This window comes from Trichosurus vulpecula, chromosome 6 (assembly GCF_011100635.1).
Source record: "Trichosurus vulpecula isolate mTriVul1 chromosome 6, mTriVul1.pri, whole genome shotgun sequence".
In the NCBI taxonomy this organism is placed as follows: Eukaryota; Metazoa; Chordata; class Mammalia; order Diprotodontia; family Phalangeridae; genus Trichosurus; species Trichosurus vulpecula.
In genome coordinates, this window is record NC_050578.1 from 211,322,183 (window position 1) to 211,347,546 (window position 25,364).

General features: G+C 40.2%; 1 protein-coding gene across 1 annotated transcript in view; it reads left to right on the plus strand.

Moving 5' to 3' along the window:
* Positions 1 to 25,364, plus strand: part of POLN (DNA polymerase nu) — a 321,659-nt gene that overhangs the window by 235,611 nt on the left and 60,684 nt on the right. Inside the window, exons 17-18 of the mRNA XM_036765083.1 lie at positions 14,214 to 14,296; positions 24,610 to 24,741. Coding sequence (XP_036620978.1) covers positions 14,214 to 14,296; positions 24,610 to 24,741 — 215 coding nt within the window. The remainder of the gene's footprint in view (positions 1 to 14,213; positions 14,297 to 24,609; positions 24,742 to 25,364) is intronic.

The window sequence follows — 25,364 nt, forward strand, 5'->3', positions numbered from 1 at the left end:
AAAATAATTGATTTTGCACCATCTCCTTATTTTAATTCTGTGTTAATCTTTGTTTCATGTGTGTTTCTTGTAAGCAACATATTGTGATAGTCTGCTTTCTACTCTATTCTGCTGCCCCTTTCCATTTTATAGGTTACTTCATCCCATTCATATGCACAGTTATGATGAATAATTACAGATTTTCCTCCATCCTATTCTCTCTTACTTTTTTCTTCTCTTTCCCCCCCATACCCTTAGTAAAGGAGAGCTCAGAACTAGGGCTCTAGGTATGTGCCTGTGTGTGTTTGTGTATATATGTGTGTATGTATTTGTATGCATATTTCTTTTCCTTCTTCTTTTAAGACCATCACAATTTAACAAAACTACTCCCATGTCTTTTATCTTATTTGACTCCCTCTTTGACCCTTGATGATATTAGTGTTCTAAAGGGACACATGGCATCTCCCCTCATTAGAATGTAAACACTTTATCTTTGTTTAGTCCCTATGATTATTGGCTTGTATTTACCTTTTTTATGTTTATGTTGACTCTTGTTCATATTTCAAAGTTTCTGCTCAGCTCTGATCTTTTCATCAAGAACATTTGAAAGTCATCTATTTCATTAAAGATCCATTTTTCCACTGTAGAATTATACTGTTTTGCTGGGTAACTTATTCTAAGTTATGAACCTATGTCTTTTGCCTTTTGGAAATGTCATATTCCAAGATATCTTTATAGTTATAATTACTAAATCTTATATGATCTTGACTGTGGCTCCTTAATATTTGAATTCTTTCTTTTTGGCTGCTTACAGTATTTTTTCCCCTTTTAACCTGGAAGCCCTGAATGTTTCCTATAATGTTCCTGAGAGTTTTCATTTGGAAGTTTCTTTTAGAAGGTGACTGGTAGATTCTTTCTACTTTCACTTTGCCCTAAAGTTCTGAGAGCTCTAAGCAGTTTCTTTTTTAATGATATCTTAAAATATAATGGGACAGCTAGGTGGAGCAGTGGATAGAGTGCCAGGGGTGGAATCAGGAAGACAACTTCCTGAGTTCAAATTTGGCCTCAGACACTTGATAGCTGTGTGGCCCTGGCAAGTCATTTAACCCTGTTGCCTCAGTTCCTCATCTGTAAAATGAGCTAAAGAAGCTGCAGTATCTTTGCAAAGAAAACCCCCAAATAGGGTCATGAATAATTGGACATGACTGAAATGACCGAACAACAAATTAAAAAACTGCAATGACTAGACTTTTTTTTATCACAGTTTTCAGGTCCTCAAATGATTCTTAAGCTCTCTCTCCTTGATTTATTTTCTAGGTCAGTGGTTTTTGCTAGGGGATATCTTATTTTTTTCTATTTTTAAAAAATTTGTTGTTATATATCTTGTTATCTCATGGAATTGTTTTGGTCCATTCTAATTTTCAAAGAATCTGTTACTTGGGTAAGGCTTTGTACCTCTCATTCTCACTTGTTAATTCTCTTCCCAAGTCCCTCATTTTAGCTCTCATTTCTTTTCCATTATTTCCTCTAGTAATTTCATTTCATTTATAAAACCTTATTAGTCTTTTTTTAAAACTATTACTCCATGTCTTCCACAAATACTAGTTGAACACATGCCCAAGCTATGTTTAGATTTGAGGTTTTGCTTGTAGACATTTTGGAGTTGTTCCATTCTATTGTTCTGCTTCTGTTCCTTGCCTAGTACTCAGCCTCCCCTTCCCTGAACCACCTGTTTCTTGGGCTTCCCTGTCACCATAATAGCGCTTTACAACAGTATTCTTTTTTTGTTTACTCATTCTTTCAACCTTTCTTCCAAACATCAAGCTTTGTTTTAGGTCTAGTCTCTGCATACTTCTGGAGGGAATGTCTGTGCTTGGTCCTATTTTGTGTTCTCTTGCATCCTGCTGCTACTTTCTTGGAGTATGGAGAATCATTTTTTTTTCAAGGATCTCAGATACAGCTCAGGCTGAGGAGCTGTAAGCTTTTAGTGTGCCCAAAGTGGTTTTCCAGGGAGAAGTCTGATCTCTACCCTCCTGGTCTGAGTTTTCCAAGCTCCTAACCCAGGTTTGAGTCTGAGCAACATAACTGAGGGCTTGCCTCTTGATGATCTCTAATAGACTGTTACTGGTAGGCTCTGCAGGTTCAACAATAGAACTGCAGGCTTTCCTTTAGTCTGGGATCCCTGCCCTGGTTACTCAGCTACAGGCTTCAGACGAGACTGGGAACTAGATCTGAGACCCTGCTCTACTCCCAAGGTAGGAGCCACAGTACACAGCTCCATCCTTTCCCTGAACCACCTATGGAGGCAAAGGTCTCCGTTCTCACTCTGCCACCAATAGGGGGCATGGTTCCCCTCCTCAGTCCATGCTGGATCTGGACCCAGCTCAGAGTTATGAACAATAGAGCATTCACCTGTTCCTGATCCCAGTCCTGTGTCAGGCCCCTTTGTGCTAGATCTAGGATGTTTTCTTGATCTAACACATAGACACAGACTCACAATCCAGGCCCATGCTAGCATGTTCTGAGCAGTGCCCTCCTACCTAGCCCTCTTCCTCAGTAGCCATAGACCTCTGTATCTCTCTGTGTTGATCTAGGCAGGAAAAAATGACTTACTGTGATTTTTTTTCTTGGATTTCCTGATCAAGACTTAGTCTGGTATATTTTCTAGGTCTTCTTTCTCTGCCATCTTTACTTATCTCCCAGTGTCTCTCATAAAGATGCGTTTTCTTTCTTAATGTAGCTAAGGGGAAATACTTCTGGTTGTACCTATTCCAGTAGCAGAGGACCTATCACTTCAGGACCATTATCTATGACTATATCTATACCCATACTTAACTAAAATATTGTTCAGAGTTTTGTTCTCAACAACTGTTGGTTTTGACCAAATTGCCATTTTTGTCATGTTTTTATGTTTTTCAGAAAGGTTTGTTTAAAGAAACTTTAATTGAAAAAAGTGAAGAACAGAGACTTTCTCCTATTCAAAAAAAGGACAAAGATTAGAGTGTTAAGAGGAGAGTAATATGTGGCAAAGCTATAGAACAGCTGTCTTCAAGTTGGCAAAATAATATGACAAATATTCAATGTTGGAGGAACTGTTGGAAGACAAGCACACTAATACACTGTTGGTAGAGGCTTAAATTGATCCAACTCTTCTGGAAAATTATTTGGAAAGCTCAGTTACTAAACTGTTCCTTTTAACCTCCATTTGGGGCATATATCCCAAGGAGAGATCAAAGACAGAAAGGAAGGTTCAATAGATACCAAGATATCCCCAGCAGCACTTCTGAGGCAGCAAACAACTATAATAACAAACAAACTGGAAACACCAGGGTGCCCATCAGTTAGGAAAGGGTCGCACAAACTGTGGTGTGGGAATATAATGCAATGTTACTGTGCCGTTAGAAGTGACAGATAGGAGGATTCATGGAAATACAAAAAGATATGTAAATTAATTCAGAGTAAAGAAAGAATCAAAAGAAGGATATACAACAGCTACAGTAATGTAAACAAAAATACTAAAAGGCAGCTGGACTGTTGGCTTCAGAAGGTGAATAAAACACACCTTGCTCTTTTCCATAGAGAAGTGGGAGGAGATGAGAGGTATTGCGTATTTCACTTACTGACAGATGCAGTTGCAATTGTTATTTTGGTTGGACTTCACTTGTTTTTCTTTGAGAAAGTTCTACTGGAGCTAGGGGCAGTATATCAAACAATGATTATTGCATTCATAAAACAACAAAGGCAGCTATAAAACTTTTTTAAAAACTTAATAAAGTCATCTCTACAACTTTAAAAGCCCCTGTTGGAGGGGTTCACATGTCAAGTAGAAGCTTGTGAGCTCAACAGACAATTTTTAAAATGTAACATTTCCAGAATCCTGTGTAAAGAAAGATGCCTCTGGCATTGGTATGAAAGATGGATTGGAGAGGAGGCAGAGAAGAGGCAAGAAGACCAGGGAGGAAACTACTGCGATAATCGAAAGTATTCATGAGGGCTTGTACTAAGGTTGTACAGTGAGAATAAAGGAAAGGAAATGACAAGCAAGCAGGCAACAAGCAGTTATTAAGTGCTTACTGTGTGCCAGCCACTGTGCTAAACGCTGGGATACAAATAAAAAAAAAAGATAGACTCTGCCCTGAATTTATACTCTAACAGGGGAAGATAACGCATAAAAGAAGGCCAAATGTGAGGAGGTGAGGAAGGTTCCAGAGTCAGGGCAGGGTGGCAGAGTCTGAAGCACAGCCAGGAGAGGAAGGAAACATCACCAGCTTGGGCTGAGCCCCAAAATAGAGCCTCCCAGAAGGAACCCAGCAGGGGACAAGGAGGTGGAGGGATGTTGCAGAGTGAGAAGGCAGCTGAGTCAGTGGTGAAAACTGAAATTCAGGATTCAAAAGATTTTGCAGACAGGACACTGATGAAAATAAATGGTGTGGGAGGGGAAAGAGTCAAACCCTATAAAGTAAAGAATGCAAATATTATTCTCATTTTACATAGGAAGAAATTCAGGCTTAGAAATTGAGACAAAGGAGTAGTCCTTGGTCACATTACCAGGGTGTGGTGGAGCATGGACCCAAACCTTAGAGCTTCAGACTCAGTATAGTAATCCTTCCATGATGCCACTCTGCCTCACACTTAAGAATTCTACCATTAACTATCTATGTTAAGACCTTTTTTTTCATTTTAAATTCTTTATTGGATGTGTGATCTGCACATTTCCTTTCAAAAATTGAAGTGGCCCCACAAGAATTTGCTTAGATGAATGAAGAGTACAAAATGCTTTCATGGGGACATTTTCATAACTTCAATACCTGCCAGTGACAGGATTAATCTTACAGTTATTAAAAAAAAATCCCCAGGCCACCAAGTTCTTTTTTGTTCATCTGTACCATTCAAGTTGCAAACAATGAAGCTTTCCTGCCTAGCTGCATGGGATTCATAGCAGTTGATATCATACTGGGTCCTCATGGGAGTGTTGCAGATGTATGTTTCTTATGAAAAAGCCACCTGACTAATTCTTTGAAAACTGCTTCATTTTTCAAGGATCCAACAAAAATAATATATTTGTTATGCAACTCTTTGGTAACTTTTTTCCAGGGGAAGAGTTTTGAAGATGACAAATGGTAAACAGTGATAGATACCATATCACCATTAGACCATTGTTTTCTGCTTCTCACTAAATGCCAACTAACAGACTAATGATCAGTCATTAAGCATTTAAGAACCTTCTATGTACCAGGAACTATGCTAAGTGCTAGGAATATAACAAAAGGCAAAATATAGTCTTTACCTTTAAGGAGCTTACAATCTAATAGAGGAGACAAAATGAAACACTAAATAACAGTGCTCAACTACAGATGACTTATTACTACTACTACCACTACTACTACTACTAGTACTACCACTACTACTACTACTAGTACTACCACCACCACAATGACTACGACTACTACATCATGTGAACTATTATTTAGATTAAGAGAGAATGTGCTGCATTGATAAAACTCCATCATGACCTAGGATTAAGAATAATAGCTCCCATATGTGTGTGTGTATATGTGGATATCTATATATCCACATACAAACATATATATAAAGTACTTGAAGTATTATAATCTAAGCCTTGGTGTAAGACGTGGCTTCATCACTTAAGCCATGATCACAGGAAGTAAGTTAATTCATTCTGAGCCTGGTCTCTTCATCTATAAAAGTGGGTATGGAGGTACTTGTCCATACTGCCTCACAGGACTATTATGAGAAAAGTAGTTTATAACTATAAAGTGATATAAAAATGGAAGCTATTACACAATTGTAATTTTTTGAGGGGAGGAATGGTTTTATCTTGTGTTTGTTGGCACTAGCACCGTGCTCCATCTCCTGGATAGGGAAAATGTATAAAAGCGAAAGGCCAAGCTGACCTGTCCTCTCACTTCTGTAGGTCACTCAGAGTGCTGACTCCTCCCACAGGAATCTGTCTTCCTGAGGCCCAGGCAGCCAATCGTCTTGGAGGCAGCCCCGGTCACTGGAAGCCCGTCAGGATTTGTCTGAGACCCCTTAACGACAATAATAATAATAACTATAGTAACAATGCCTAACATTTCTATGCACTCGCTGTGTGCCAGGCACTGTGCTAAGCACTTTACAGTCATTGTCTCATTCGATCCTTTCGACACCCCTGAGAGTTGGTGCTATTAAGGTGCCAGTGCAGGTATCCAAACTCTAAGGGAGAGAAGTGCTCAGAATGATCAAGGAAGCGCCCTGACCAGCCTTCTCCCTTACCTAGGGAACATTTCTTCATTGCCTACGGAAGGAGTGTTTCTGAACTAACCTTCGCTGGCCAAATTAAATTTGTCTTGTATTAAGTCCTTACCTCTCTCGCTTGTTAGTTCTGCTAGTAAATAAAAATTTGGATGCGTGAACCATTTTATTCTGATACATCTGTCATATAGTTTATAATTCCAAGTTATTTTTAAATCATACAAATCACAATTAAAATATATCCGCGTAACCCAAATCTAGAACATCAAAGATTTATCTAGAATAAGATAAAGTAGCAAACCATTTAGCCTAATTAACTGTCTTGGGAGGTGAACAGTAAAAATATTTGGTCACTTTCCCTTGTCTTTCTTGCATCAAAAGATTAAAATAGTTATCCTTCAAGAAACATTTCTTCCTTTTCTAGTTATTGTACAGCTCGTGAAAGCAAGGGAATAAGAGCCACAGTTGCAAGAGGGTCTAAAGTGATTTTGTTTTCCACGGAGATGGAGGTGGTTAAGTAGCTTAGTGGATAGAGCTCTGGACTCGGCCTCAGGAAGACCTGTGTTCTGATTCTGCCTCAGACACCTAAGTAGCTTTGTGACCTCAGGCGAGTCAGTTCATCACTGTTTGCCTCAGTGTCCTCATCTGTACAACGGGAGTAATAATAGCAGCCAGCTCCCAGGGTGGTTGTGAGGATAGACTAACATCTGTGAAGCGCTTTGCGAACCTTAAAACGACCTCCCTTCGCCGCTCCCTGTGTATGGGCGCTGTGCGCAGCCCCTGACATCCGCCTTGTGTGCTTCTACTGCCCTGTGAGTCCCAATCTGGATTCTTCAGAGACACTGGCTTTCCATGGCGGGCGTCGCTGGGACACTATGGGGTGTAGTGCCAGGGAGAAGCTTGGGGTCCGTGAGAGCGCCGTTGATGTTTTCAGACCTTCGAGAGTCCCAATGATCTGGATTTGGAGTTTTAAGAAGATTCCTTAATAGTATAATGATCACACATTCGCGTAGCACTTTACAGTTACTAAACGTTCTCCTTGTATCTTATACGATGATGTAATTGGGAAGGTAGGCGTTGTTCTCCGTTTTTGTTTGTCACATTCGACTCTTTGTGACCAAATTTGGGGTTTTCTTGGCAAAGATCCTAAAGTAGTTTGCCATTTGCTTCTATAGCCTAGTTTACAGATGAGAAAACTAAAAGAGAGTTATGTGATTTGCCTAGGTCTACACAGCTATGAGTGTCTGAGGCTGGATTTGAGCTCGGGAGGATGAGTCTTCCTGACTCCAGGCCTGGTGCTCTATCCACTGTGCCATCTAGCTGCCCTTCCTCCGTTATACTTAATTCTATTTAATTCAACAAACAATTGCTAGGCACTGTGTCCAAAGCCTTGTATTAAGCTCTGGAGACACAAAGGTCGATGTAGCATAGGCTCTGCTAATAAGCTTTCCATTTAACAGTGGAAAGAACAGGTACACAAATATATTAACCTCAAGGGAAAGAAAAATACAAAGTAAAGGCCTAGACAAGGGGTGGTGAGAAAAAGTCACTCTCACGGGGATCATGGAAATTTTAAGCTAATTATTTAAATTTAAAGGAGGGACTTGAACAGGCGGAGATGCAAAGGGGAAAGGGAGCCTAGTCCGGTCCTGGGCTGTCGTATGAGCAAGGGCACAGAGATGGGCAAGGCAGAACAAGAACAAGGAGCAGAAAAGAGTTCAGTTTAGCTGTAACATAATGTATCCCTCCTGTGTTTGAATATCTTTTCTCTTCATTTCTGTGGTATCCACCTGCAACTGTGCACTCCAGAGATACAATCAGACACCTGAAAGGAAATACCTCATAGAATTTAAAAAAAAAGACAAGTGTCATGAAATGTGGTGCTCAACCTGGCTCTGTGCTCAAAACGATGCATTAGGAAGATAATTCAGGCAGCTTGGGCAAGATGGGTTGGACAGAGTAGAGACTAGAGGTAGCGTGATTAGTCTAGAAGCTCTAGGAATCTAAGTGAGAAGAGGTGAAGGCCTCTACCAGGGTGTTGATAGTGTCATCGGAAAGGAGTGAACAGAGGAGATACAGAGGCAGAAATAGTATGTGGCAACTCATGTGATGTTGGGTTGGTGGTGAGGGAGAAAAAAAAGAGCAAAAGATGAGGTTGAGGTTTTGAGGCTGGATGACTGGAAGGATGAGCCATCAGCAGAAATAGGGAAGCTGGAAAGAAGGACAAATTTGGGGGGAGGGAGGAGTGATGAGTTGAGTTTTAGACATATTGAGTTAGAGGTGCCAAAGGGCTATCCACAGGGTGATGGTCAGCAGGTAGCTGGAAAATTTGCATTGAACCTCTGAGCAGGTGGAGGTATGCATTTGTGAGGTATCTACATAGATGTAATATCCCTAGCAGATACTTATGGTCTATTTCCCCCTGGATATCCCCACACCACAGATATTGTTGGTCACTCTCCAGAACTATTCCTTCCTTGGTTGCTTTGTGTGTTTTACTTATACCTATATATGCATCTATTTTGTCCTTCCCCGGCCTGTTAGAATACAAGTGCCTCGTTTCTCTTGCATGCCCAGCACTGAGCATGGTGCCTGGTACATTTACTTATTTGATAAAACACTTCTTAATTTACTGATTGACCTTTCATCCAAGGTGGTAGGATTGTACCAGTTGGAATGGTTTGTTTCTGACACTCATATGGAGTTGGTTATGTGGACAACTATTTTCTACCAGAAAGAACACTGAGGAAATCAGTTCATATCTTTGACCTATTGTCATGCAAGTATTTCCTACTAAATAGCATAATTTGGCCTGAACCATTGTTTTTTCCCTTGTACTTGTCTACTTAGTAAGTAACAAAATGAAGGAGGAAAGGTTGAGAGCCAAAGAACACAATCAAAAGAGCCCCAACCCAGAAAGTGACTCTCAGAGGACTCATACTGGGGCCTTAGGGAGCGTGGGAAGGCCTCCCCTTACTGGTGCCAGGCATTCCTGATTCAGTGAGGGTCTGATGATGTCCAGGAGGAGGCAGATATATCCAGGCTGCCTGAAACCCTGCAACAGGGCCCCCATAACTATCACCCAGACAGCTCCTGCAAGGCTTATAGGTCCTAAAAGACTGATCAGAAAATCGCAGTAGCAGCTGCATTCACTTACGTGGCAGCTCTTCTCCGACTCACTCATTCTGCTCACTTCTAAGGGAGATAGACTGAGTGATCAGAGCCACTGAGGCTCCACAAAACCCCACACTTCTTTGTGTGGCATCATATGAAACATTCAGGTTAACCAAGTGCTCAGTAGCAGGTACACACTTATTTTTGAAGACCAGTGCCTTAGCCTCCTGAAGGCTGTGCAACTCTGAGAAAATAGTGAATGTAAAGGAGAGTCAGAACAAGCCTTGCCCTCCGCACTTCAGTTCAATTCAATAAATATTTATTAAGCATCTCCTCCATTCAAGAGGAGGGTGCCTAAACCTTGTGTTAGGAACCAGAGAAACAAAGTTGAAAAGCAACACAATCCCTGTTCTCTAGGAGCTTAAATCTAAAAGAAGGGGAAGAGATAAGGACACAACTAATTGTGATAAAGAGAAAGTGTGAGGAGTGTGCAAAGTGCTGTGAGATATTTAAGGACAGAGACCATTACACTGCAGAGCTGCAGGAGATGTCTTTGTTTTTGACTGCCACAAAAGACAAGTGGGCTCATCTGCCTATTCTGGGTAGTGCCTTGGAGGCAGAGAATTTAAAATGATGCCTCTGGGAATGTTCCTGGGATTCCTCCTTCCTCGGCTGGAGATATCCCCTCCAGCCATACAGTGCTACTGTTATTAGAACAAAACCATCCGCACCAAGTTTCGTTTCCTGTTATCTAGACCAGCAGAACAGAGCAAGGAGTAATCACAGTAACACCCACCATACCCTACTGTCCTGGGGCTTTAGAATTTGCCAAGTAATCCCCTCACACCATTCTTTGAAGGAGGTAGCAGAAGGCTGATTATGCCCATTTTATACACGAGGAGACTGAGGTTCAGAAAGAAGTCACTTGGGCATGGTCCCCCGGCCCCCACATGTTGGAGTCAGACCATAATGATGGATCCCAGATGCTCTAGATCTGTTTGCACCACATCTGTGCAGCACCAAGGAGCAGAGGGAATGCGAGCTTGTTTAGAGAGCACAGATTTGGAGCTAGAAGGGGCCTTAAAGGTCATCTAGTCCAACTCCTTCATTACACACAAGAGGAAACGGCCCAGAGAAGTTGAATGGCTTCTTCATCCCAAGGGCAAGGCCGTGTTCCCTTTCCACTTTCCTCCACCTTTAATACCCTGCAACTGAACTATGAACTGGATCTAACTAGGATTTTCCCATTGAAAATACTGCTGTGCCAAAATCATCTTCAAAAACCAAGCAAGAGCCAGCTCAGGCCACCAGCACTACGCATCAGCCTGGGTCAGCAACCACAGCCATGGGCATCCTTGGTGTCTCCTCAGGGCAGTGACTGTTATGCCTACGAAGTCGTCATCCTCTTCCTCCTCCTCTTCCTCTCTATTGTTTTAAAGTTGAGTAAGCATTTTCCTCACAACAACTCTTGTAAGATGGTGGGTAGTGTCACTTTTATTAACACCCTCTGACATAAGGAAACTGAGGCTCTCACATCCCTCACATTTATATAAATGTTTGTAGTTTATGGAGCACTTGCCTCTCAATCAAGTAAAGGAGTCAGAATCGGTACAATTAGTCCCATGGTAGTGACTCGTTTAAGATCATATGGCTAGTAAATGTCAGAGCTGGAACTCAAATCCAAGAAATCTGACTCAGTGCTGTTTCCACTATGTCCTAGGGCCATATGGACTATCCTGTCTCAACTTTTGGTGACCTTGGATATGCCTGAGGTAATCACTAAGGGGTCTCTGAAGCTGGGCCCTTAATGGTTAACTTCCAAGTGTACTCAGATCAAATGACCAGAAGCAAGAAAGGAACCAATGAAGCAATCCCCAGCTATTGATAGTTTTTTTTTTTCCTATCATCAGCAGGAAACAAACATTTTGACAAGATCATGGTCTTCCCAACTCCTACCTTCCCCACCAAGACAAAGAGCCCCCCACCCTGGGTCATAGCTATAAATGTCCTCCCCTCTACCCCATGCCACTACAAAACAGTTCATTCCATGGCTCAAAGTTTACCTGTAGTTGTACAGACAGCCTAAATGCATCACTACACTTTCTTAGACCATTTGTTTTCTCTTGGGTATTCTGCTCTGGCTAATTCAGGATCATTATCTGAGAAGAGAGAGCTTTATTTATGCCATCTGCTCCCATTTAGAGAACACCATGAGTCAGCTCTCTTCAAAAGTGGAGCAAAAAGCTGTGGGGAGGATATTTGTTAAGTCAAGAAAATGCCTTCTCTTGGTCACTAGATAGGTGTTGGAGGTGGCAAAGCTCTGCCATAGGCTTCGTGGTCAACCTATTACTGACATCCCCAGGAAGTGGAAAAAGCTATAGATTTGGAGTCAAGAGAGAGGCTCAATTCAAATGCTAGCTACTTGTGAGCCTGGGCGAGTCACTTAACTTCAGAAATTACTTCATCCTTAAAATGGGGACAATGATACTTGTACTGCCTGCTTCACAGAGTTGTTATAAGGAAAGTACTTTGTAAACCCTGAAGTGCTATAGATCTGCTGTTGTTTCATCTGTGGTTTATAAATTGCCTTTGGGTCAACAAGGATATATAAGAGGTGGCTCTTGTCTCGGAAGACAGGGCATATGAATAAAATGGTGGGTCCCAGGCACACCATTCCAATTCCTGGTTATCTCCAACCTATGTGTCTACACTTTGGCCTTCTCTTCAACCTCTCCCACCGGAACTCAAATTCCCACCCCTAGGACTCCGGGCTCTGATTGGTGATCTTTCACCTTATCTTACATGGTCCTGGACCTATCATACCATTTCATGGCCATCTCCAAGCCGTGCCACCACATTTGCCATGCCTCCCTCTTTCCAACTTGTGCTCTACTATATATGAAATCTTCCTCTTTTAGAATATAACCTCCTTGAGGGTAGAGACTATCTCACTTGGTTGTACTTGTACCCCCAGATCTTAGCACAATGCCTGATATATGATGAACCCTTAAATGTTTTTTCTTTCATTCATTCGACAACAACAACAAAACAATAACAGTACTACAAAATTATTTATGCCAAGTGCCTGATGACAGCAGAGTTGAAGCTGTAATAATTCAAGGAAGAAAGTCAAAATGAAAAGGGAAGAGTTTATAGGAATGGTGGGATTTGACCTGAGCCAGGAGGGACAGGGAGGACTTAGACAATTTTGGAGGGAAAATACCAGAAGCAAAAGCACTGAAGCAGTTGTGTTAAGGCAATAGTGACTAGGCCAGTTGGGGTAACCTGATGTAATGACAAGAGCACTTGACTTGGAGTTACAACCTCGGTTTGAGCCCTTTATTAGCTGTATGACTTTGGAAAATTCACTTAATTCCTCTGAGTCTTAGTCCCCTCATCTGTAAGATGAGAGTACAGAGTGCTGTCTAGAAAAGTGAGTTATGCTATTCCTCCCCTTACCCCTCCCTATCAGTTCCAAGAAGCTAGAAGATGACTTGATGTCAATTGTAGCTCAGGTCTTGCCAAGGGATTTCCAAGTAGGTGGGCTCCTAACAGAACAGAAACTCCACATAAGGGAGTAAAGTTGGCAAGGTAAATAGGAGCTCAACTGAGGAGGCCCTTGCCAAAGGAAAAGACCAAAAGAGAAGTTGAATTTATTAGCCAGTAAGGAGAGGACAGAAGGAGATGATTATTTTATTTGAGAGGAAATGAATATTGAAGTTACCTGAAGCAAAAGCTTGTCTGCATTCTGGGATGGCTACAGACTGAGCATATAGGAAAGTCGTCTTTGTATAAAAGGTGCTTTCAAGTATCATTATTGGGTGTGATTTCAAGTGTCATTGCTGGGTCAAAGTGAAGAGAAGTAGAGGGTAGAGCCCAGTGGTTTGGCAGGTTCTGCTCCCTTATCTGCAGGGACCTTGTGATGTGCTAGAAAGAGCCCTGGGCTCAGAGTCAGAAGGCTTAGATTGGAAGCCCCCTCTGCTTCTTACTAGCCATGTTTCTTCTACAGTACTTTAACAATGTTTTGCCTGTAATAAAGCCTCACACTGTATTTGCTGATGGACCTCTTAAGGTGCAAGGCTGGGCAGACTGAGGGCCTGTACTAGTATGGAGCAGTAAAAAGAGCACTGAATTTGGAGTTGGAGGACCTGAGTTCTAATCTTGCCCTCTACTTCCTGTCAGGCCTTGGGCACTTACCTACCCCTCTCTGGGATGCAATTAATCATCTGCCATCTTTTCTAGCTCTAGATTCTGTATGTAGTATCAGACAAGAAGCAGCAGAATTATGGATTTTACATTACACCTAGTCCTATGTGGACTATATTGTTCAAACTTTTATGTCTGACAAATCAATTGGTTCAAATGCTAGTTGACAGTTTAGGTTAATTCCTAGATTATCCTATACATTGAGCTCATCCCTAATTCCATGTTTATACTACTAGATGAGTCTTTCCATCAAAGCATGTGGTTTAGGGGATGTGAAAAGCGGATCCAAATCCCTTTGGATGGGACAGAGAAAAGCCTGCATCAGTACATGTTCACAACATCAAAGCTTTCCCAAAGTCTGAGGGTTAGGTAGCAAATACTCACGGCTTGTCTCTTATGCCAACTTGGAAAGAATGGGGTGCCATGAACTATTTTTACCTTCACCTTCTGAATCCTCCACACTTAAGCTATGTACCGTAGATCAACCAAGAACTTTCCTGTATTAAGTAATGAGTGTAGATTTCTAGGCTGATGTTTAAAAATGCAGGTACTATATTCAGTACTGTCTAGACAGCAGGATTTTTTTATTTTCATGAACATACCTGGAAAATGCTATTTTGTTGTGTCTCGGGAACTGATAAAAGATTCTCTCTTCTCAGGAAGGGAATTCCTCTTGAACAAGTCACACATGTGGAGAGGGAGCAGACCAAGCGAGTTGTATACTCAGTGGTGTATGGAGCAGGTAGGAAATTGTTTTTAAATATATTATATCCCTTAACTACTCCCAAGTTCAGTGTTGCTATTTGGGGATAATAATTATTCATCTCACGGCCTAAGTCTCTATCTAGTGCGTGACCTTATTGCAGAACCAGCCCAGAGATACGTAAATCTAATAACAAAAGTGTTTAATTAAGATGTAAAAAGACTTAATAAATAAGGCAATCTAATAACAGAACAATTTCTGCCCTCACACACTCCAGAGCCATAGGGGAGTTATCATCTAATTCCCGTTTAATCTTTCTAACCTCCCAGCAGAGTGGGGAGCAGGGGGGACATAGCCGTTCTGAACTTGGCCCTAGGGGTGGATGCTGGTAGTGTGATGCCGTCTGCCTCTGGGAATATTTTGCCAATACTTTAAGGGAGGTTAGTGAATGAATGAATGATCTCACCTCTCTGAAACTGTTTTCTCATCTGCAAAATGGAGTAGTAATGCCGGTACTATCAACTGCATAGAGTTGATATAAGGCTCAAATGAGATCCCACACGTATAAATGTGTGCTGTCACCATAATAATGTCACCATCATCATCATCATCATCATTATCTCAGTCCAGATGAGCCACTGAGGCTCCCGAGTGCTTTGATTATACTGCTCCGCATGTTGCCTTTTCCCTGGACAACCAGAGCTCCAGCTTACCTCTCTTGGCCATAAAACCAACCCTTCCGCTTTTTTACTCTCCTTTTTAAAAATCTTCCACCTTGTAGAGCATTGCTTACCGTCTAAAGCCCTCAGCTGGTGATGTCAGTACATTGCAGGCTCTTGCACGGATTAAGCATCATGGGAGAGACATGGTCTCAAACATTATGGGAAATAAAGCTATTTTTCTTAACAGTTCATTTTATAAGTAGAAATGAAAATTGTCACACAATTTATTTATGTTTTGTTCCCTATATCTTAATGACCTTTAAAAGCAAGCACAATAAAGGAAATCCTCAATGTATATAAATTGTTCCACAAATTCCTGACACATTGGCTCAAAATAAGGATAAACTTCCTAAAAAAGGGAGTTGTTCAACAACAGCCTGTGTTACTTTGGGTGAATTCCCACAGACAGGCGCTGGAGCAGAAGCTATATGGCCACTTGTCAGAGAAACTGGACAAGCAGTTACTACATTGTGGCAGGTGGGACTAGATTCCCTCTAGTCCCCTTCCACATTAAAGTCCTATATTTGTAGACATCATGAGGAACTCAGAACCCTCTGGAAACAACATCCCAATGACTGATTTTATTCTTAGGTTAGCCCACTAAACCTTTGTGATCCAGACTATAGCAGTACTAAACTACTAATTAGAGCTTTGGAACCAGGAAGACCTGGGTTCAAGTCCTGCCTTTTATGCATTCTGGCTTTGTCATCATGGGTAAGTCACTTGGCCTCTCAATACTCAGGCCAACTCTCTTAAGACTATAGGTCGCATAAAAGGCACCAACCTGCATTGCTAAGAAGTTCCTTATACCATTGAAATAAAAATCCTGATACCTACATTAAAAATACTCAGCCAAACCTAAGTAATCCAGAATAGAATTGTTGTAGTAGAGTATTAATCATACTCTATACACATCCTCCTCGAATGCTGTATGGCATAGTGGTGATGCTGAATTCTCTGAGGCTGTACCAGGGGAGTGCAAATTCTGGCAGATCTTATCAAGCCAGGAAGGCTTGGAGTACAGGACTTTCCATAGACTGTGTACCCTCTAATACCCAGCCTAGCTAAATGCAGAGAGCTCATCACCAAAAATTTGGCCTCCAGGGGAGAAACTTTTCCAGCCATAGCAATTCACCAAGATTAGGCAGGGACTCGATCTCTCTCACCCCACGTGTAGCAGGCATAATTTACTCATCTGTCAAGTGGATAGATTGAACTATGTAGTGATCTCTGAAACTGCTTCTGGCTCTAGCAGTCTATGATTTTATGTGGGTATGAATAATTGTCACCTGGTGACATGTGGTCTGCTGAGTCTGCCATTGTTACCTTTTGAGCAAAAACTCTTCAGCATTTTGTCCCATTATTCTTAACAGATGAATTTTTCTAGTTGTGCACCCAGTTCTATAAAATATCTTGCAAGGACTTCAATTAATATTGTGGTAGATTTGTGTACTTAATAAGGTGATATTTTCATGCTTTCTATATTTAGTCTTCCCAGCCAAATACAAGGTATAACTCTCCATTTATTTGTGTCTTCCTTTCATCTATTAGGGTTTCATCGAGGTCTAAACTTTCTTTTATTTCCTACTAGAGGGATCGGGGAGGGGAGATGGCACTTGAGCCAAGCTTTGAAGGATATTAGAGTTTCACTAGGTTGAGGAGAAGGTGAAAGAGGGTGGCAGCATTACCTAGCCTCTTACACAGCGGAATGGCTCTGGTTCTTCTTTATTAAATATGTTAATTCTTGATTTGGCTTTTATTATATCTTTTCATCCTCTATGCTTAATTTTTTAAATTTTTCATTGAGAATATGTGTAAAATTTAGTGAATGCCTTGTTGGCATCAGAGGAAATAATTACATGATTTTTACAACCTTTTCAGCATTTCAAGCCCTCTGTAATCTGATTTGTACCTACCTGTACAGCCTTATTTCACTTCACTTTACCTTCTGGTCAAACTAGCTTATAAGTGGTACATGAAGGTAATGGAATACTATTGTGCCATAAGAAATGGGGATGATACGGACTTCGTAACAACCTGGAAAAACCTACATGACATAATGCTGAGCGAGTGGAGCAGAGCCAGGAGAACATTGTACACAACCACAGATATATGGATTCCGTGAGGACCAACCCTGACAGACTTCACTCTTCTCAGCAACGCAAGGTGCAAGGACAACTCCAGGGAACTCACGATGGAGAATACTATCCTCATCCAGAGAAAGAACTGTGAAGTTTGAATGCAGATTGAGGCATACTACATGCTCGCCTTTTTTCTTCTCTTTTGTTTTTGTTTTTGGGGTTTTTTTTGTTTTGTTTTTTTGGTTCTGTCTCTTCTTTCTCATGATTCATTCCATTGGTCATAATTCTTCTCCACAACTTGACTAGTGTATAAATTAATTCAATGCGAAGTTATACACGGTAGTTATATGAGATTCCATGCCGTCTTGGGGAGGGAGGGGGCAGGGAGGGGAGAAAATCTGGAACTCAAAATTATGTAGAACTGTGTGTGGTAAACTAAAAATAAAAAAAAATATTAAAAAAATAAGCTGTTTTCTTAGCTAAACACTTCCATCTACTGCCTCCATTCACTTGCAAAAAGCCTTATCTTGTGCCAGACCGCACATCTCCTCTTCATCTATCTTTTAGAATGCTTAACTTCCTTGAAGAAGTGATTCAGTTGCCACCTCATCCATGGAGCCTTCCCAGTTGTTAGCTGCTGTCTCTTTTCCCAAATTATCTGTATATTTGTTATTGATCAGGAGAAGGTATGCTTTTGAGGGCAGGGACTTTTCACTTTTGTCTTTGTATACCCAGCACTCATCAGAGGTCTTTTGCATAGTAGGGACCTTTAAAAAAACAAGGTTATTGAATTAAAATGAAATTTTAATATTTTAAAATTCATGTCCATAAGTGAGAATAGCTCCTCATGTAGTCTTTTGAATATAGTAAGCCATCAATAAATGTTTTGAATTATTGAAATAAATTTAGCAAAGAAAAAACCACTACTTGTGTTCTAATCCTGTCTCTATTACTAGTTTACTGTGTAAATGAGCTAGTCATTTACTCCTTCTGGGGCTTTGTTTCTTACTCCATAAAAGGAAGATGTTAAATTAAATAGTCTTGGAGTTCCCTACCAACTTGGATGTCTGTATTCTATGTTCTGTAATAATATGTTCTCTGACATTTTATGTTCTGTGTTCTAATACCTTTCCAGTGTTCTCTATAATCTCATGTCCTTTCTAGCTCCAATAGTCTGTGTTCTGAAATGACATAGTTTGGAAAACTGTATCAATTATAATTATAGCAATTCTCCAACAGAGGTAATATGAAGTCTAGCATTTTAACTTAGCCTTCTTCTGTGGTATGTCTCTCTAACTCACATTTTCAAATCTCAATCATCCAAAACACATTATAAAATTCTGTTTGTACCTTTCAGGCCTCATCATATCTGGTCTAGTTTACTTTATACCATCCACTTTATCCTCTGTTAATTTTCTAATCCATTTATCTCTTTTAAGTATGGTGATCATATTTTCTAAACATAATTTCAGGACAGCCTTCATGTCAAGGCTCCTTTAAAATGCACTTTCTTTTCTTCAAAAGAGGACTCGTGGATAATCTGGTATATATAATGATGATATACATAAATTTGATTTATCTATTCATTCTCATAAGAATCTTTGAAGCTGGGGGATTTTCCTGGCAGAATCCTCTAGATCTTGAAATATTCTCTTTCTGCCTTTATAATATCTACTTGACCAGGGACTATGAGCCTAATGATAGCTTTTGGTTTGTATAATTTTTTTTTTCTGAAAAGCATCCTATTCTCCAGAGTCTAAAGGGCAAGTTAGAAGTCTTTTCATCTTTTAGTATTTCTTTCCTTTTTTCTTTGGTAGCTTTTTTTTTTCAATTAACAAGCCTTTGTTTTCTCTCCCTTCCTCCTCCCTACATAAAAAAGAAAAGCAAAGCAAAACTCTCTTAACAAATTTGCATGTTTTAGTTTTTGTATTTCTCTTTTTCTCTTGCTTTTGCATTTGCCATGCTTGTCGAATACCCATATTGGGTTGACCAGTAACAGCCCTACAGTCATTGAAATGGTAGAAGGTGTTCTTGAACAGAAGTGTCAGTGTAAAACTCCTGTACAGGGGTACCCAGAAGAATCAATCAAAATGTAATTGGGAAATGTTTAACAAAATACAACATAGATACTGTTAATTTGTGGTTTTCTAAGTCAATATGCAAAAAAAAAGAATACATTTCTATTTGGGTTTGACACTACTGCTCTAGAATAGCATAAGGATTCCACCAAGGGAATAACTGTAGTATTAGCAATATCCTAACTCCTTTCCCCTATTCAAATTGAGCTGGTTTTTTCCTACCCCCAAAAGGTTTTAAGACAACTTCAAGACTTGATTGACTTGAAACTAAAGGTTGATGCTATTAAGATTACTTCCTGGACATTTGAATACAAAATAGCCACCAGGAGCTCCAAGCACTGTCTGATGCTTGGCTGGTACGCCTTGAAAAGCAGCTCAAGCAGAGGAGTTTTGCTTAGCTGAATCAGCTTAAGATCTCCTCAGTGCATATCCTCATTGAATATCTTCCTGCTATGACTAAGTAAATCTCTTTTTAATAACTATATAAAAAAAGACCCCATGGCTCCTAATTCACGTACTCTACATTCCAAGCTAAACTGGACATTCCCCTTACATGCCATTCCGTCTACTATTTCTTACCCTGTGCCCAAAATGTGTTCTCTCCGACGTCCTCCTCCTGACTCCTTCGCTTCCTTCAAGGCTCACCTCAAGTGTAATCTCTTATACCAGGCTTTTTCTGATCTGTCCCATCCACCCACCCAGTAGTTAGGACACTTCCATCCATATTATTTCGTGTCTGTCTTCTATGTACTCCCCTGTATGTATGTATATTTTCCGCAGCAGAATATGAGGAACTGTCTTTGTTTTTGTCTGCGTCTCCAGCACTTACATAGTGCCTCACTGTTGCTGGTTGTTGAACTGAACTGAATCTGAGCAGGGTGATACAGATAGATGGAGCTAACCTGAAAATACGTCCAGTTGTTGAGAATTTCTGCAGAGGAAGGAGCTGAAGGTGCTGACAGGAAGCAAGGAATGTAGCAGCTCCTCCTTCTCACCCGGTGAGTTGGGCACATGAGAAAAGGAGCAACCGGCACTGGAGGGAGTGACTAGGGGTGAGGTATCATCTATAGAAAGCCAGCTTTCTGTGGAAACAATTTAGGAATATTGTGGGGAAAAAGAGCTCTAGGATGGAATGGGACTTGTTAACAAGAGAAAAAGGTACCAGAAGGAACATTATGAGGGAAGGATCAAAGGAGAGGGGGGTAGGGGTTTGGAAGGATGGCAGTAAAAGTGTTGGAAGAGGTAGCAAGGAAAAGGAGTTATCGCTTCTGTGACATAATAGGAATTAGAGGATTAAGTGGTATGAGTCTATAGCCATATAAGACGAACAGAAGAGTTTGTATCTTATCTTTGAGGCAATAAGGAGCCCCTGAAGTATTTTGAGCAGGGGAATGACAGTCAGTTATGTTCCCTACGGATATTATTTGGGAGGATAAGTGGAAGAGAGATTGGAAAGAAAGAGACCAGAATCAGGGAGACAATCAGAAGGCTATTATCATAGTCCAGGCAAGAGGTAATAAGGGCCAGCAGTGAAAATGTCAAAGAGGGAATAGGGTGCAAAAGATATTGTGGAGGGGAATCAATAAGATGATCCTTGAAGTTTCCTATCCCTTAAGCTTTAATTTTAATAGTTCTAACTTTTATAACTACTTAATGTCAGTTTTATATAAGTTATTTCATCATATCAACACCTCATAGGTTTAAAAGAAAGTTCTAATGGCATTTCAGAAAGGCCTCTACGAATCTCAGAACATCAGAGAGTTCCATTTGGGTTGCTTGGTAATGCTTTATCTTACTGCCAAGCTGACCCTATGATATGGCCCTTTCTGGAGCAATTTGAAACAGAAGACACAAATACCCAGCCCCCCTGAGCAAACAACAGCAGACACACAGTAATTCCAGCTGTCAGGGATGTGGGACAATGGGAAAAATTAGATGCTAAGGTTTGGGGTGGAAACTTTGGTGTCACCAACTGCCTCAGCTAAAAGCAACAAAATTATCCTTTTCATAAACATCATAGCTAATGACTCACCATTTGTTTACAAATGGTCTCCACTCCCCTCTAGAAACACTCTCCCAAGGTGCCAGACTGACAGGGGTGAAAACTTTCTTTATCTGTACTAAAAGAAGAGTAAGAGAGTAGGGATGACCCCAGGCTCTAGAGGAGTTTGTGGACAATAGAGTTTGGGCTCCAAAGGGTCCCCTAGAATGCACTAGGAGAAAGGTGAAGTGAGTTGGAGTAGGGCTAGGAAGTCATGAGCGGAAGTGATAAGAGTGCTCCCAGTATAGGAGGTGATAGTTTGAATGTGCTACTTGCAACTAAAGCAATGAGACAAAATGCCCAAGGATTAGACTGGAGAGCCAGGACAAATAGAAGTGTCATCCTATAGCATGCTGCTTCAGCAAAGCTAAACTAATAGATGCTTTGCAGAGTTTGAAATAGAATTTAGAGCTCTGGTGATGGTTAGAATGTGGGCCACCATGAAATGTCTCCTCCTGGTGTGATGGAGTACCTTGATTACAAGAATAGGGCCTCAGCTTTCTATGCTCTAGGCTTCAGGAGAGGTGAAGGAAGGGCTGTTGAAAGGATGTGTGGCAATCCAGGGGGCTTCTCCGAAAGTGTCTCTGCTCATTAGTTGAGGGAGTCATCATTAATAGTCCGTGTCAAATTGGACAATAATCTCCATTTTTCCTTTGGACCTGTGCATTAGTATGTGTGGCTGGGGTGCCTACTTTAGGGTCTCGGCTCAGTTTTGATCTCAGCTCCCCAAATATGGAATCACCTCTTCTCTCCATTCTGCTTTTTTAAATGTGTAAATTTCTGCTTGGCCATTTTCAGACTGAAAGAATAGGTAAATCATCTGACATAAAAGTGTTGTAAAAGAGCTTTTATAGTGAAGGGGAAGAAGAGAGAGCTGGGGGGAGCATATGAACCTTACTGTCATCAGAATTGGCTCAATAAAGGAGTAACATACACACTTAGTTGGGTATAAAAATCTATCTCGCAAAGTAGGAGGGGAAGGGGATAATACAATGGGGGAAGGAAATGATAGAAAGGAGGGCAGATTGGGTGAGGTAAAAGTCAGAAACAAAATACTTTTGTGAATGGACAGGGTGAGAGAGAGAGAGGAAGGGAAGGAGAAGGATAAACGGGGAAAATAGGAAGGAAGGAAATCCATTGTTAGTAATCATAACTGTGAAAAAAAATTATGGCAAGTTTCTCTTATTAAAGTTCTTATTTCTCAAATATATAGAAAACTGAGTTAAATTTGTAGAAATAAGAGTTGTCCCACAGTTGATAAATGGTCAAAGGATATGGGAAAATTGAGACACTAATGCATTGTTGATGAAGTTGTACGCTGATTCAACTGTAGAGCAATTTGAAACTATACCCAAAGGGCTATAAAATGCATGCATACCCTTTGATCAAGCAATACCACTCCTAGGTCTATATGGCAAAAAGATAAAAAAACAAAAAAGAAAAGCACCTACATGTACAAAAATATTTATAGCAGCTCTTTTAGTGATAGCAAAGAATTGGAAATTGAGGAGATGTCCATTAATTGAGGAATGGCTGAACAAATTGTTGTATATGATTGCAATGGAATACTATTGTGCTATAAGAAATGAGGAGCAAGATGCTCTCAGAAAAACCTGGAAAGGCTTACATGAACTGATGCAAAGTGAAATGAGCAGAACCAGGAGAACATTATATACAGTAACAGTAACATTGTATAATGATCAACTGTGAATGACTTAGTTATTCTCAGCAATACAGTGATCCAAGACAATTCTGGAGTACTTAAGATGAAAAGTGCTATCCATCTCCAGAGAAAGAATTGATGGAGTCTGGATGCATACTGAAGTATACATTTTCTTTACTTTCTTTATTTTTCTTGAGGTTTTTTTTTTGTCTTTCTTTTCTCTCACAATATGACTAACATGAAAAGATGTTTTGCATGCTGCACATGTATAACCTATATCAAATTGCTTGCCTTCTCAATGAGGGGGGAGGAAAAAAAGGGAGGGAGAGAATTTGAAACTCAAAATTTTTTAAAAACAAATGTTAAAAATTGTTTTTACATGTAATTGGGTGACAATAAAATATTAGGTTGGGGTGGGGAAGTGTTCCCAAGTTGAAGAATTCTGAGGTCAGACCTTCTAGAGCCATGTGAATTTCCTCAGGCATCATGATTCTTGTGGGGAAAGGGGATGAAGGATTATCTACATCATCCTACTTGGAGAATAAGGCCAATGGGATGTCCAGTGATGACATTGGATGGGAAGGAAATTACATATTAAACAGCCCCCAGAGTATATTTACTCTCAAGAAGACGTCTAAGCCACAATATCCTACTACAATTTTTATGACCCTTTGAGAGGGAGGAATTTCATCAGAATGTCAGGTTTTAAGCCACAATAGCAACCCCAAGTTCAGTTCTCTTCTAGGGCTGAGCTGATGGGCTATTTAAATGCTTTCATAGATTTAGAGCTAGAAGAGACCTCAGAGGTCATATAGCCTGTCTCCCTCATTTTACAGATGGGGAAACTGAGATCTAGTGAAGTGACTTGCTTAACATCACATAGTTAATAATTGGCCAAACTGGGATTTGAACCAAACCCCTCTTGATTTAAATCCAACTCTCTTGCCACTATACCATCCTTATTCACTTTATATGTTATTGTATCTGTCTTGAGAGTTCTGTGAATCTTATGCATATTTTTTGTAGGGTGACACAAAGACTGTCGATATATGACATTTATTTAAAAGTAGCCTAAGTGCCTGTTTAAGAGCTGGAGACCTTGACACCTATATTCAGTAAACTTAGATGTAAGTTATGCCATGGGTATATTTAAAGATTTTCTAGTAGCAAAGAAAATTCATCAAGATTTCATACAATCTTAATTAAGTCCAAAGGAAGGCCTTGAAAAATGAAATTGGATTTTGTTTATTCTGAGTTGTGTCTAAGAAGCAGATCATTTGGGCTGAGATTTAAGAGATCTCTCTTCTAATCCTAAGTCCATCCATCAGTTATTTCAAGACATATGGAATAAGGCATACAATCAATTTAGGTCTTAATCCTCCTTTGAAAGGGACCATCCATTTATGACTTCCTAAAACCCCTTTAAGAATAACATTTTTATCAGTATGTAGGCAGAAGGCACTGTAGTTCAATGTTAGTCTTTTTTTCCATTTGAATTCCTATAGGATCCTAGTATATAGAGCTGGAAGACACCTTAGAGACTATCTATTATTTTAGGCTTCTATAATTTTTTTAGAGTAAGGTGTGCCCAAAGTAATTTGTAGTAATCAAATGACCTGTTTCTTGACACACAGCTGAGAATGAACAAAATCCAGTTTCTGAATTAAATAGAATGGTTCTTGCCCTGACTAGCAAACAGGTTCAGCATCACTGTGTGTGAAATGCCATTTAAGTCTTCTCCATCTTTGTTCTTTATCAATAATTAAGGCAAAGAACGACTCGCTACTTGTCTTGGCGTAACTGCTCTTCAAGCCAGTCAGTTTATAGAGAGTTTTCTTCAGAAATACAAGAAAATCCATGACTTTACCCAGGAAACAATCATGCAGTGCCACCACAAAGGTAATTAAACCTCTCCACTTCCCTATTTTCCTGCCCTTTTTCAATTATAACAGATTTTTCTATTGCTCCTTCTCTGCTCTGACGAGTGTCACAAATAAACGTGAACCAAACACGGCATACTTTTTTCTACTTCTCCACTGTTCCTTGCGTTCATGTCCTCTCTCTTTCTTTACCTACTGAATTCCTACAGATTTTTCGAAGTCCAATTCAAATGAAACTTCCTTTAGGAAATCTTCCCCCTCTAACCTCATGCAACATTTTGCATGTTTCTAAAATGCATATTATCTAATACTATATGTTATAATTGTGTTATATCTCATCCCTTTATTATGTAATAAGTTCTTGGAAAACAGGGACTGTGTCTTTCCTGGTTTTTATCAAAATGCTTTTTACACAATAGATATTTCATATATTTTTTTTGAATGAATGAGTGAATGAGCTCACAGGCTTAAGTGAGGAAGGGGACTGGTAGATCTCTCCTAGAACCACACAAGTATGTCAACACTTGGCAGAAGTAGGATACACATACTTTAAAAGCTGAAGCTTTCAGAGTACAAGAGGAACCTACTGTCAGTTCCCTGGTACACCTCATCTCTCTTGCCTCCACACCCTAAATCATCAGT